The sequence below is a fragment of the Camarhynchus parvulus genome, chromosome 1, assembly GCF_901933205.1.
Source record: "Camarhynchus parvulus chromosome 1, STF_HiC, whole genome shotgun sequence".
Classification (NCBI taxonomy): Eukaryota; Metazoa; Chordata; class Aves; order Passeriformes; family Thraupidae; genus Camarhynchus; species Camarhynchus parvulus.
This window is the reverse complement of record NC_044571.1, coordinates 71,028,594-71,044,223: the sequence shown is the minus strand read 5'-3', so window position 1 is coordinate 71,044,223 and position 15,630 is coordinate 71,028,594. Positions and strand designations below refer to the sequence as shown.

Genomic DNA, 15,630 nt, shown 5'->3' with positions numbered 1-15,630 from the left:
CTCCCTTGCCTTAATAGTTTTCTCCTTGCAGTCTCCTAACAGATTTTCTCACCTAATGAGGTCTCCAAAGTGCTAAGAAAATATGTAGCAGAAAATCTACTTGCTGTGCATTGTCTCTGGAGCCTATTACAAGTTTATGCCTTCATTATGAGTCCAACGCAGAGCTGTGGGCAAGACCATTGCACCTTTGCTAAAACATCTTCATGAAAAGATAAAAGATGAGCATTTTTAAATATATTACTAGATTTTAATTATTCAAAACCACGTGTGGCAGCAGCAGGTGTATAGTTTATTCACACTTTCATTTGATATCACAAATTACTAAATTATTTTTTAAACCAACCAGTGGCAATCAAATAAATGTAATAAAGATGCCCAGCTTTCTGGATCATTTAGCAGATTTACTTAAATGTGCTATATTTACCCAATCCTCAATCTTTGTTGGCCTTCCTTGTCCACCTCATACTAACTTAGTACCATTAATGTTCATTCTAATACATGGCTTACATTTTTCCTAAGACTTGTCATTATTTGTGTTAATCGTGTGAGCTTTTATGTTTTCCCAATATAATTTATAAAGTGTGATTAATTTCTTTTGCTCACTTAATGACTTATTTTGAAAGAGCCTTTCTACCTACTTGTAAGATCCTGTTTGTTTTCTTTAAAAAAAGTGTAAGTTTGAGTCCAAATTGTGTGTTACTTATATTTCATTACTTTTTAATGAGGTTTGTGGTTTTGTTACTAAAGAAGTGTTTGTAGTAAAACTCATCACGTAAAAAGTGTTTAAAACTCTCAGGTTGTTTCATACTCTAAGCATTAAATTGAGATGAAAATATGCCTTGGGGTTATTTTCAGGGGTTAGGCCTTCAAGGTACTACATAATCTCTGGTGAGTCCAGAAAAATAACTAGAAGCCATAGCTGTGAAAGAGGCTGATCTTTTAATAATATTCCAGTAGTTAGAAACTCATTTATATAGGAATGGGTATCTCCACTGAGGTCACAAGCGCGCAGCTTGCTGATACTCTCTTCATATCATGTATTCCCTGATGCTTTGGCAACTGAGGCACTTCTTATTGCTTCCTGAGTTCTTGTCCTTCAGAGACAAAGTGTGCTTTAGAATGAAAGCACCTGTACTGCAGTAAACTTCCTCCCCTTTTTTTGAAGTCTACCAGTGTATTTACAGTTTGCTGATCCAAATGAGTGATAAGATTTGTGTACCAGATAGTTTTCTGATAGTTAATGTCAAGTAAAGACAATGGCCACTGTGATTACTCTGAAAATCACCTGTACTGTCATCTGTTAAAGTCAGCATTGATCTAGTCAGCCTGCCACTCTCTCCATCACTCACTGTTAGAGCTTCCCTGCCTGGAGAGCCAGTGCCAGGTGCCAAAATTAGGCCACAGCCTACAGACTGCATGGACCATTGAGGAAGCAGAATGCACATGCATGTTTCTCTCCAAGTTAATACAATAGTATGAATTCTCAAATTCATACTATTTGGAGTGCTCACACTCAATTAAATGGCTGTCTTGTAGGAGTCTCAGTTATGTACTGACAGGTACATCTAGTACTAAAGCATTTTTCCAAAAGATAAAATGTTAACAGCCATGTTCATTGGTCCAGTAACACAGGTTTTGTTCACCTGATATATTCCCTTTAATTATTTTTCTTCCTTTAAATCTGATGTAGTCGTAGTAATCAGAAATATCTGCCTGCATTATTTGATGAGATCTGTGATAGTTTTGTAGCTGCAAAGACCTTTCGGTGTCTGAGTTGATACCAACACTAGACTAAATTTTGAAAATGGTTCACAATTCTAATTGTACTATCTAACATACTTTTTTTTCTTTTTCCATACTTCAGGACTCATCACTGCTTCTCCAGTCTACTCACAATGTGACTGTGAATGCTCGCAATTCAAATGGGGAAGTCACAGGCAGATTGAATGTGGGTAAGTCTGACTGATTATTCCTTGTCCACTGCTTTGGTAACATTGTAATGAATATTTGTATAGAGATTTGAGAATATAAAGCACTAAACACATGATTATTTATTACTATTATGGTTATATTTGAATAGTCCATCTGCCACTTAGTAAAAAGCAGCAGTATATTTTCAGTTTCACAGTTAAGCAATAATTCTTCAAATATTGGAAGCACTTCTTTATTGCAGAGTTATGCAAGAAAGTTCTCTGCAAAAGTTACCCTTTTTCCTTGTGTAAACGTCTGTTGATAGTTGCAAATCAATTTCTGAGAAAATGCATTTAAGCAGACATCCTAAAAAAATTCAAGTTCAAAACTCAGACATTTATATCTTTTACTATCTGTGGTAGCAGTAAAATACATCGGTTTACTCAGTGAAATCAATAGATCTAGACAGATATAAGTGAGAGATCTTGGCAGAAAAAATAACCTGACGTTACTCTTTAAATCATATTTTTAAGGCAATAATGGCAACAATATGTGTGAGCCATGACAAAATTTTTCTTAGCTTTGTTACTATTTTTCAACCTTTATTTGACATTGGAAAAAAATCTAGCAAGTTTTTAACACATTTTTACAAGGTCCTCAGGCAGCAAAGCATAAATTCCTGCTCATTTAACTGTAGCCTAACCTGATATGTTTAAGTAGTTTACTAAATTGGGATCCAGCAGAGCATTGATGAGCAACTTTTCAATGCTGTTGAGACTGTGTAACTTCTGTGACAACTCCTGTTTGAAGAATTACCATTTCAATTCATATAATGTTTTGCAAGCTTCACTGTTTCCAAACAAAAGGAAAAAAATATATAAAGGAGCACGTTATTCCACTTTAAAAATGTATAATTATACAATTAATCACGCTTCAGTCTTTAAATGTTTTCAGATTCCCTTTTTTTAATTCTGTCAATCATAAATATCTGCATGACTTATCTTAAGAAAATACTGCTAAATATTTATCAAAAGGAATGTGATAAATAGGTGTGTGGCATACTCACTTTATATGCACAAGCCTTTGCTAAAGAGTTAATATCTTCCACAATTGCCAATATGCTGGAATTATGTCTTAAAACTGTAGTCCTCTTATAAATAGGACTAGTTGCAATTGTGAAGAAGTCCTATAGATAAGCTTGGAATTGTTCCAGAGATGACAATATAATATAGCATCTCTCACAAGATTATAACAAAAATACCTTTTAACTCATGGAAATTGTGATTCAAATGATCTTTTAAAAGAATTTAATAACTTACTAAGAATGATTTAAATACCCAGTCTTCAACAAAGGTAATTCACACAAGAGACGTGAAACAAATCTTTACTTGAGTTTCTGTGAAATACCCCTTATGAAGATAATAGGCACATATTATGCATTCCTTTATGAATCACAGATATACAAAAAATACATAAAATGGGAGCAAGTTCCAACATGATTACTCTGGCTTTAAAGCTTCTACATGCCTCTCAGTTCATCTGCATGCAATACCTCTTGGAGGAGTTGTTTGGACATTGTTTTTTTAAGTCAAAATGCTGTAGATGTTAAGTTTTTTACTGTGACCCATAATTACACGGCTTTCAGAAGTTTCACTAAATGCAAATACTTCAAAAATTGCTTGCCAGGGAAATAATAATTTCAAAATAATAGGGACCATAATTAAAGAAAAAAAGCCCAATTACATTCTTTACTCTTTTTTTTTTTTTTACTTCAGTGGCTCCCTGGATGACAAAAACATGCATTTTGTTTTAATTACTTTTTACAAATAAACAAACAGGAACAAAACAAGGCATAAAAGGAAATAAGATTTTATTTAAGGGAAGTGATTGCTTTGTTAATATTTCTAGGAGAAATGGGACTCAGAAGGATGTTGGCCAACAGACATCAAGGAAGGAATCTAAGCTAAGCATAGTTCTGGGAATGTACAGACTTGGTAGTCATAGGGAATTAAGAAAGTTGTGGGGAGAGTTGCTTATAGGCAAGGCAACAATGTGTACAGAACAGATAGTAAATATTTTCATTAGAATAGCTCCTCTCCTTAAAATCATTAATACGATTCAAGTGTCATTGTTACAGCTTGCTTATCAACTTTGAAAACTGAAATATCTAGAACTTTCTTTGGTAATCCACAAAGGTGCTAATTATGATTTCCAAGATTTCTGTTCTTAACCACTTCAAAGCCTTATTCACTCCTAGAATAAAAGAGCAATGCAGCACTTTTGATTTTATATCCAGAGCAATAATAAATCAACTTAGTGCAAAAAACTTGTCAAACTTTTTCAATAATGATTGGTGATAAATATGTATAAAAGAAACATTTAGACTATATAATGAATTATGAAATCTTTAAGAGCAACATTGGTATCAAATAGTAAATTATGTTTTACCTAAGTAAACATAAGCTTCTATGTACAGCTTATCAGCAGGTGAAAATAATACAGTCAGCTTTTGCAGTTCTGTTCCAGTCATGGATAATCACTCAATGAAAAGCAGCATGTTTGCAACTGTCTCTGCTGAAAAGTAGGACCAGATTTTTAAGATATCGGTCTTTAAAGGATTATGTAAGGAGCTTTCAACCTACAGAAGATCCTAAATTCTCTTTGTAATATGTCTTTTTCAGGAGAAAATTTAAGAAAAAAAAATTAAAACTTTTTAAACAAAAGAAAAAAGGAGGTTTCCAAAGTCGTGAAAGGTTTGTGAGAGCAGATTCCAGTAAAATGGGTTGCTGATCCTCGTCCTAGTTCAATTTTTTACACCGAGGAATAGTAACATCAGTAGCTTAGGTCAGAGGTTCAGTTTAAAGTGTCTAAAGCTTGTAGGAATTTATTTAGATAGTTGGATTATGAAGCTGTTCTGCATTGTTAAGCATGAAATCAGCTTCACTCAGAAAGCATGGGAATATGGTGAAAGTCAAATGGCTTATGCGGTGTGAAAACAGAATAACAGTCAAAATTCTGCTTAGAGACTATGCCTATAACATTAATCTGAACAGCTGTTACAATGAGAGTATTTGTGCTATCTCTTTTTTCAGACTGGAACAACGTTCTGAGGAAACAGATCAGTGTCAGTACCTCATACATTGCTTTAGCACTGATAATTGCCATTTAGAAAACTACTGCTTTCCAAAGTCAAATCATGTAGGGGTTTCTTATCAGCATTTTAATATCTCTTTTCAAGTGATGGTATTTTTTCATAAGAGGCATAGGAGGAAGAAAACAGTGCTAAGGAAGCATGATGACTCTAGGAAGAGTTTGATCTTGTTTTCACACAGAAAACCCTGAAGCCAGTTTCATAAACTTAATGACATTGTAAAATAATTTAGATTTTCCTTCTTTATTTTTCCCAGAAGTTTTTCATTAAAAATCCCATTTTTGTCCAAATAAATTCTTTCTTATCTCTAAGATAAAAGACAGAACATATTCCTTGAAGATCTTTGTCTGCAGGATGATTATTTGCACAACTTTAATTGGTGTCCAGCTGGGCTATAAGAAAGGAAGATACAACATAGGAGCAATTAATAGAAGGATAAGTCTGAAAATTCATTGAAGTATTTTTGAGGTGATTAAGAATTTCTGTGATCAAGAATTTAGGGTATTTATTTGAAGGGGATTAAAGTAGGAATGTTTACTTCCTAAAGTGTAAAAATTTTAGCTATCAGTGAATCTGATCATACAAAGACATACATGCTAGTTTTTGTAAAAGTAAAATTTGGTTAGATGGATAAGTTTTAGAGAATTGACAGGTGGCTGCTAAAACATTCTGCAGACTTTTTGACCAATTCTCCTTTTTAAGATAATATGCATTAAATGCAAATGCTTTTAGTCTTTGTTGAGACCATTGAGTATTTGAATGTATATCATGTTGAAAAGAGTTAAAACGAATAGCAGAAAGCAGTGAGAAATAATCAAGATATGTTTAAATGAGACCTAGTTAAGCAAATCAGACTGCAGTTTAATACTTAGACTCAAAGGAATAGTATCCTCTTCTGAAAAAAAAAACCATTGATGGTCTAAGCACCATATAGAGTAAGATGCTTACCATAGCAAGATATGCGCACCCTGTCCCCAAATATTATAATCTTTGTGAAGAAATTCACAATGATGCTCACAGTCAGACAGACTGACTTAAGCCAGAATTAAAACATCCTCTAGGAGTTATTCAGGTAGTTAATATGAGGGTGGAGGGGCACTTGAACAGCATGCCCAGAGAAACTGTAGCTGCCCCATCCCTGGAAGTTTTCAAGGCCAGGCTTGGATGGAGCTTTGAGAAACCTGATCTAGTGGAAAGTGCCCCTTCCCATTTCAGGGGGTTGAAACTACACATTCATTAAAGTCCCTTCCAACCCAGACCCAGTTCTATGATTCTATGATAACGTGCATTGCCAACTTGTTAAACAGGACAGCATCACATTAAGGGAAAATTTAACCTGCCCAGGAGACTTGAATCTTGTGCTGTCACTTTTCTTCTCACTTAGTCTAGAAGAGGACACAATTGTACAGAGTTTGGCTCTGGAAAAAACCCACTAGTATTTGGGAAGCCATTTTTTATTTGGAAAATAACCATTTGGGGGATACTTGTATCTCTCATCGGGGAGCAGTTACTCATCTGAGTAGCTTCATTGTCTCGTTATTCCAATGGGAGGAAATAATTCAAAATAAGTGAAAAAAGGGGAAATATTAAAGATTTTATAACCTTCTCAATTTTAACAATTTCAGTAAATTTTTAATCCCAAATATATTTTGTTTTCAGTGGTACAGCAATCATTAACATAAGTAATTGGGTGGTAATTGGAAAGTAATAGTTACTGCTAAAGATGAGGATAGTTTCTGCACCAATAATTGAATAAACAAGTATTGAACAAAAATAATTGAGTTTTTGGCAGTGGTTAATGCTAGATGAATTTGTAAAGGTTAGCTTAAAGTAGCTCAAATTTACTGAGACTATAATCTAAGATAGAATTTGGACAATTAAGTACATCTAAAATCCTAGTCACTTCAAATGCAACAGCAGTTTTGAACCCTGATGGCAGCTACTGCCCAAAGGAGGAGCCACACCCCCTATCTTTGTGCAGCAGGTGTGCAGAACACACCCCCAGTCCTGATGGACAGCTTGAACATGTACCTGCAGCGTGGCCTTGTGGCAATGACCACTAGGAGCACAGTGGGCTGCACCATCCCTCATGTGGGAGGCTGCAGCTGGAATACTGTAGGCCCTCTCCAGTGGGATGGAGCTGCGAGCCGGCCGGGGAGCTGTTCAGATGGCCAGGGAGTGGAAGCACATGAAGTGTAAGGGTCTGAAGAGGTTGTGTTTGTTTAACCTGCAAGAAGAGAAGGCTTAAGGAGAGCTTCTAACTGGCACCTGATACTAGGAGGGCTAGAGACAAAATAAATCATAGAATCATTAAGGTTGAAAAAGACCTCCAAGGTCAAGTCCAACCTTTGACCAAATACCACCATGCCAACTAAAGCATATCACAAAGTGCCACATCCACTCATTTTTTCAACACTTCTGAACCCACTTCCGTGGGTAGCCTGTTCCAAGGTTTAACCACTCTTTTAGTGGAGAAACTTTTTCCTAATATCAAATCTGAACCTCTCTTGGTTGAGGCCATTTCCTGCTGTCCAGTCACTAGCATGAATCCAGACTTGAGGTGCACAGCAAGAGGGCAAAAGGCAATAGTCACAGGTTGCAGAGAGGCAAAATGCAGCTGGATAGAAGGGATGGGGGAGAATCACCACTGTACCATGGTTAACCATGGGAACAGATTGCTCAGGGAGGCTGATAAATCCCCTTCCTCAGAGGTATTAAAATTTCATCTGGACAAGACCCTGAGCACCTTTATCTAACTTCCAACCGTGCTGACCCTGCTGTAGTTAGGAGGTAGGACATAGAGAGGTGACCTCTGGCTGGCATTCTTCTGTGACTCCATCTTGCCCAGTCTTCATCTGACACACTGGAAGGGCTCACATTGCTTACAGACCCCATGTCAGACTTTCTGGTCTGATATAGACATCCTGGTCTAGGACATCTGAAATAAGCTGAAGGCTGGGCAGAGAACATGAAAGAATGTATAATGGTACTAGACAGCAATGTTATGAAGTGAATCATGCCCCATCTTTTCAGCTGATCCTCTCACACTGTCCTCTGCCCAGATCCAGTAGGTAGGCTTAGAGTACTGCTGAAACACAATGCACAAGTTGACTTTATGAAAATACACTCATGGCTTTCTTTTTTTAAAAAAAAAAAAGAGGAAAAGGGGAAGAAGAATATCCATTATACAGACGATAAAGTACTCACTTAGGAATGAGAGACTCAGATCAGCTATCCTCTCTGCATACAGGGTTTCATATTATCATGCCTCATCTCCTTTAGTATTTTCCTTTTCACCTAATCTGTGTGAGCACTGTATGTTTCAGCTTTTCCTGTTGAAGTTCTTCATGCAACAAAATTTGGATTCATTAAGCCTGTGAGAAAAGGTGACCAATTTTTAAGATCTCTAGACCTGTGTTCAATCACAGATCACAACAAAATATAAGAAATGGTGACAGTAAGGCACTTTTACTTTGATCTGAGAGGACATAATTTTTCATCCATTGCATAAAAGGAGAACTGAGAGAAAAAGGGGAAACAGGAGCAGCAAGTGTTCTATTAATGTATTAGAGTTGTTGTTCAAACCTATGAGAGATGTATGTTACAGACATAAAATGTGTGTGCGCAATGTGCAGATTCCCTGTAGTAATACCTTTGTGCTAATGAAATACCATACCTTTCCATATGAAAATATAACTAACTTTATGTTTCTGAAAGTAAGGACTTTACATTTATTGGTATTGTATTCTATCATACATGGTATGAGAACTGAATCTGTAGGAGTATTACATTTTTAATACACTTTTAATGAGATCTTATTTTAAGGTGCTTTAGTTTAATAAAAATTAACTGAGAAAGGAAATTGCATAAGAATATCAAAGAGCAGTCAGGATTTTGGTTTATACCCAATACTTCAATGATTCTAAGTGGTAGGAGAAGCACAAAGCATAGACTAGCTGACAGCCATAGGTTAATTAGAAATGGCCGATAAGAAAAGAGAATAAGAAAATAAAAGATATTAAATTACTTAATGATAGAAGTAAATCCAATATCAGAAAGCCTTTTCTTCTGAAAGATCTAAAGACACAATAAAAATGCTTAGTATCTGGCAGAACTAACTATTTAAAGAGTCTGCCTGCTGGTAACATGTAGGCAGACTCTTCAAATTTCAGACTCCTCAGATTTCATTGGCATTAAGCGTTTGCAGGTATTTATTTTATGGCTGGCCCTGTTTTTGACAGAAGATCCTTTGCTGTCTGGGACATCTATATTTGTATTGGCCTGGAATTCAAAGGTTGTGTAGCGGTAGAAGACATTTTATTAAAATGCTTTTCAACTGAAATGGAGTCACTAAACAAGAGCTTCCTTCCCTGGAAAATCTCTAGGGAAGTAAAGAGTGAGGACAAATGAAAATGAAGACTGTTTAGTAGCTTGTCAGTTTCTTTTTGGTAAAAAAAATGTTCACCATTTAAAGTAGCATCCTCAGTGTCAAGAGGTATGTGATGTGAAGATCACTTACAAGGTCTCCTTCAGGGCTGCACATTAAAGGAGGAAACACACAGAAGCAATAGGAAATAATCAGCCTAATTAGCAAGAATAACCCTTTGACCTGGAAATTCGTATGACACATCTCACAGCAAGCAGAAAACAAATACTGTCTATAACCTGCATTCAGTCAGGTTGCATTTTTAATCATAGGATTTTATCAGCAAATATGATTATATAGTATTAATTGACTTATATGTAGTTAATACACTAGAGTGGTAAACAAAACACATTTAGGCATTAGGAGATTACACTTTCAGATACTTAGTTTGGCTGCTGTTTGTGAGTTGAAAATTAATCTCACTGGGATTATGATACAGTTAGTGGTATTGCAATATAGCTAGTTTATGTGTATTGTGGAATACCATTAAGAGAAATTATGGCTCCTTTTCATTACGTAAACTTACTCCCATTTATGTAAAAGTCTATTATTTCTTTTTGAAACCCTGAGATATCTCATCTCTAGCATGAATAAAACATATGCTTGAATTTTGTTTACCCTAGCATTCCCTCTTAAGATTCAAAATACATCAGTTATTATTCATACCATTCTCTGATATTGAGGATTATCTATAGGACAGTCCTTGTCTCACATTAGTGGGGCACTTGAGTTAAGAAAATTGTGGACCTAAAGATTCTTGTTAAAGATTTATTCAAGTGTGCAAGGTCCAGGATCAAACAGTCTGAATGCAAATCCAGCATGGGCAAGGCCATGAGTTGGAGTTCCAAAGAGAGACAAGTTGAAGTACCTTTGGAACATATAAAATGTTCAGTGAGTGCTCTCACAGTGCCTGCAGAGTTTTTCCTTAATTAAGCTAGCTTTTAAAATCATGGGGTTGGATGAATGGGAAGGATGAGGGACCAGCCCCTGCAGCACTGGTAAAGTTGATAATAGCCATTTTACTCAGGCCTTTGATTTGTTTGAAAACACAAGGATCTAGCTACACTACATAAAAGGCCAGTTTCATTATTGTTGCTGGGCACAAACAGGAACAATCAATCACTAAACCATAAAATGGTTTGGGTTGGAAGGGACCTTAATAAAACCTTAACCAAGATTCTCTAGGAAACCTTTGACAGGGATCCATCCCTGCCTCACTTACCCAGAACTGTTTCTTTTGCTGTAAATTTTTTTTTTTAAATACTGTTTAAGGCCTTTTCTCTTGACAAAGATATCTTCTGATCTCACTTTTTGCAACATACTTCTCAGAAATAAAGTCTTGGGCTTCAGAACAGCTTTAGAGAGGAGCCAAATTGGGGTCCATAAGGCTGTGCTTGGGTGCACATGTGCCGCAGAGCATAACATAATGCAGAGCTCAGCCCTCTATTCTGACCATTTTCAGGTAGAATCAGTATTGGGTTTTATGCCTTAAAATTGTTGCCCTAGTTTAGGGCATTATGGCTTCTCTTTCTTTGTGTTTGGTGGACAGTTAAAATCAATGTTTTGCATCTGCTGAGTGAAGCAATATGCAATATGTATGGAGCCTCATGGTGTGCTTCTCTCATACCAGCTACCAACCAGATTTTGTGAAATACCTGCCTGTATTTAATGCCCCTTTAACATAAGAGCTAAAAAAAAAAAAATCCCATTTCTTTTGAGAATTACTACCTGAAATATATTCAACATTTATGGGAGCAGACATGGGAAAACAGGTTCTTAATGGGAAGGAAGCAGTTCAGTGCCTCTTGGTCCTATGGATAGTCTGTGAAATACATTTATTAAAAATTGCTGAGAAGGAGTCTTAACTGCTTTGACCATTCTCTGTAATTTTAATTCTGAATATAGATTTATGATGACAACTCTATGTAATAGACATTCAGGCTCGATGTGGTGTGAATTTTAATTGATCAGGTTGTTAGAAGAGGGAATATTAAGGATTTGATTTTTATCTTCTTACCAAGCCAATACTGTAGAACAGAATGTTTTAGTGAATTTAGGATCTGGAACTATGCACAGACTCTCTTGCTCATATTATTTTCATTTTTGGAGTATCAGAAACAATTGCAAATGTTCTCTTAGCTTCTTGAAACCCTTAAGAACATGATTGGTAGCATTTGTTAGATATCTGGAGCCAAACTGTCATCTGTTAGGAAGAGCTGAGGTCCTCTTACATGGGATGTATGTAATCTTAAAACATTTGAGCTTCCCTAATGAAAAGGGATGATGCTGCAAAGACTGATAATTAGTTTCTGTTTCAAAAAAAAGGAAAAGATAGATTCATTTGATCAAAGCAGTTTCAACACCAAGGACATGAATATTAGTCTGGATCAATTTGTGTGGGATTTTCTAGATTCCCTGGAAACCCCACTACAAAGGAAGACTCCAAGACATGATTTTGAACAACAAATTGTATCATGTCAATAGACTTAAGCAATTTCAGAACTTACAAGTTCACTATCCTTAGAATATCTGAGTGCTTCATGCCCTTCAGTGTACTTAAATGAGTCACTACATTGTTAATTCACCAATTAATATTATTCATTTATATATAAAATTGAAGAAAGATGATGAAATTATTCCATTATTCTACTGTGTTTTGCAGGTCCTAAAATGGTAGAATTCCACAGTCAGCAATTTCAGATCAACTCAAAGGATGGAAAGCCACTTTTTACAGTGGATGAAAATGAAGTTGTAATTGGCACAGATAAGCTTCGAGTCACAGGTTTGTAATGGTTTAATAAGTGCTCAGATAACAACCATATGAAAGGCAAATTAAAAATGGCGTTTTTAAATGTGTTATTATGTGTGAATGCAAGTTTTTGTTTTACCTCGTTAGGAAACAGAAATATGAAGATAATCTAACATTTTTCAATAAATAATCAGTAAGAAATTTATATATATTTATATATATATATAGTGTGTAAATATGTGTGTGTTTTATTTGAAAGCCATTAATATCTGGAACTGTAGTGGTCCATCTTTTTATGAATTATTTAATGTTTCCAGTGCACACTGTCTGAAGCTGAAAAAATTCTCGATATTCCATTCTGAGTAGCAATGAGTCTGATCTGTGAAAACTTTAGGGAGAGAAATATCTCTCTGATATTTTTACATGGTTTTATCTTTCAAAGTGAAAGCTACTGTATTTCTCTTCTGTGAGTAGCACATATGTCACAGGAAGATATTTGTAGTATATCTTAAATGTCACCTGTCAAGAGAAAAGTTTGTCTTAGGCTGTTTCTTCAAATCACTGAAGTACTCATTTACAAAGTAATATGTCAGAGTTATCACATGAAAAGCTACTTCCTTTCATACAACCTGATAAAGTCAACCTTCATTTTCTAGGTGGCATTAAAATAGATACATCAAGGTGTGATTTCTCATTGAGCAGAAGAATCCATCAAAGGAAATATTGAAATTATTCCGTAATTTCTTTTCAATTAATTTTTTAATATTTTTTTACCTGATTGCAACTGTCATGTTTGGCCTTCCCTAATTACTGGTCCTCTGAAATCTTGAGGTCTTCATTTCAATGAATAGATTCATATTATTTCACTGTCAAAGCTATAAATATGGTAGTAACTATACAATTAGTGTTTCAAAGCCAAAGTTAAGTTATAATAATTGTGTTAATAAATTTTGTTTACGCCTGAGGGTCTTATCTTAAGGTTTCTTACTTTTTAACCTAATTGAAATTACAACTTTGTTTAACCAGGAAACCATATCAAATAATTATTGTTTGCCCAAGGGATGCTAAACTTTAATAGAAAAGCGTGTTTAACAAAGATATGAAAAACTGCATAATTGTTAACTGATTTGGAAAAGGTCTGTCTCTGCTCAATGTAAGTAAAAATCATTCATACACGAGTTGAAATTGTTATGCTAATATTAATGACTCACTCATCCAATATTAATCTTTACAGTGCATTGATAATTATTTACTTCAGCAGATATTGTACTAAGACACATTGCCTGTTTCTTTTTTTTACACTGTAGTAAAATTCAAAAGCAAATACATTAAAGTCAGTGAGGTTATTTTGGTGTAAAATTAATGTAAGTGAGAAGAGATTCATGCCTACTTTGCTTCAAATTAATTTATTAAAATTGTGATTCAAATGACACTATTAGCATGAAGGAGAAATTATTGTGATTTTAATGATACTATTAGCATGAAGGATAAATTAGTAACACTAATATATACTGAGACTATTTTTAAACATCTTAGATAGTGAATGAGATCAATGTGAAATAAATTTTGAAAAGTTCATACCATAAAAAACAGATAATCCTTGGCTTAAAATACACAAAGAACATTTTGCAAGTTTTTATGTACAGTGTAGTGAACTATTTGATTTTACTTCTCCTTATTTATGTGAATGATGAAAAGCTCAGTAATGATTTTTAGAAAACCTGACAGTTTTCAACTAAAATATAATATAGCAGAGAGCAAATGTGTATGATTTATGATATTTCAAGACAAAGGAAAATGTCTAAGAATAATATAATCCAAACCAACACTTCAAGAATTGTCATTTTCCTGCAATTAGTATGTTTCAACTCATACTGTTTCAGTCAGACATTCTCTGGCCCCTGTGTAGAATAGAACAGTGCAAATCAAAGAGCAAATGCCTGGGGAAAGCCTCAGCCGGGAGCGTGCCTCCGATACCCCTGGCAGGTCTGGGTGGTCACACTTCGCTGGAGGGCAGACAGATGCTGGTACCTGCCCCAGGCAGAGCTCTTGTGCCCACCAAATGCTCTTCTCTGCTTTGGGGAGGGCTCCAGGGCTTGTCATCTCCCTTGGATATAGTGGATAGAGGCTGAGCTCCCGTGCTCAAACGTTAACATCCAGCTGCATGTGAAACACCCTGGGCTGTGTGAGACACTGCATGGTAACACTTTATCTCCAGGAGTTGCTTCCTGTGATTGTGGCAGCTGGAGGCCAGGCAGGACACACAAGGGTGTCCCAGATGACAGTAAGGACATAGGAGGAGGCAAAGAAACACTGCCTCTGGCTCATCTGTGACACCTGCATCATAGACACATCTCAGTGTATATGAAACTGAAGCTGGGTTTAGCCCTCCTGTTCCTGAAGGAGTATGGACAAAAACTGCATCCTCTTCAATATTATTTCAGTAAGGACCTGTGTTTTGCAGGCATTTATTACGTTGCTGTGGCAGTACTGAACATCTGTGTTTTGTTCTGGGAAGGTTTTGTACATTCAGCTGGCACTGGTGACAGCGAAACCACCTTGTAACTGTATTGACTGGCTTTATAACGTCGTCATGGCAGGCTCATAGAAACAGAATTGTAAAGGTTAGAGAAGATCTCTAACATCTAGCCATAAACCTAACCACTGCTATGTTCACCTCTAAATCACATCCCCAAGTGCCACACCTACGCTTTTTTTCCTTAAAGGAAAGCTGGCAGGGCAGAGATGATCAGGTTTTTTTATGGTGAAGCATATTTCTATCACCCTTTCTCCAGTTTACTGCTTGTCCTTCTGCTTGTTTGTCTTTTATAAAAATCCCCTGGAGTATTTGCTCTGTTCTGTGCAAAGGATTTCAGTTTGCATAGCTAATGCTGAAGTGCAATGTGACAGTGTGTGTTTAATTTAAACACTTCTGCTCAGAAGGTAAGTTAAGTAGGAGGCAATTTGAGGGTATGAGTAAACATTCTGTTAGGCTTTGAGAAGGCAAATGGTCCTTGCCTGATAGGGTGCGTGGGGTGTTAATGAATCTTGCTGGCTTCAATCCTGTCATTGAGAAAATTAGTATCTTGTTCTTGTGTATTTTAGGAATAAATTACAATATCTTCATAAACAGTAGCCTATAAAATAGTAAATATAGTAATAGTCATATCACAGTTAAACTAGGAAATTAAGACGGAAAATCAATTTAGGACCATTTTGCAAAAAAGGTTGCCCTGAGATTTTTTTTTTCCTTTTAGTGGCATACTGTTAAAACTTAATGCTGTTTGATGAAGAAGTTTTACTCACATTAAAGTCAAGGTTTTATTATTATTTACAGGTGACAGCTCTAGAATATGGAAATAAGCCTTTTCGTTACATTTTACACCATCTGGC

General features: G+C 35.7%; 1 protein-coding gene across 7 annotated transcripts in view; it reads left to right on the top strand.

Annotated features, from left to right (window-relative positions):
- Window positions 1–15,630, top strand: part of SGCG (sarcoglycan gamma) — a 104,891-nt gene that overhangs the window by 65,082 nt on the left and 24,179 nt on the right. For all 7 annotated transcript variants that reach the window (XM_030955045.1, XM_030955026.1, XM_030955054.1 and 4 more), the window contains 2 exons: window positions 1,865–1,952; window positions 12,151–12,270. In XM_030955045.1, the coding sequence (XP_030810905.1) occupies window positions 1,865–1,952; window positions 12,151–12,270 (208 nt within the window). The remainder of the gene's footprint in view (window positions 1–1,864; window positions 1,953–12,150; window positions 12,271–15,630) is intronic.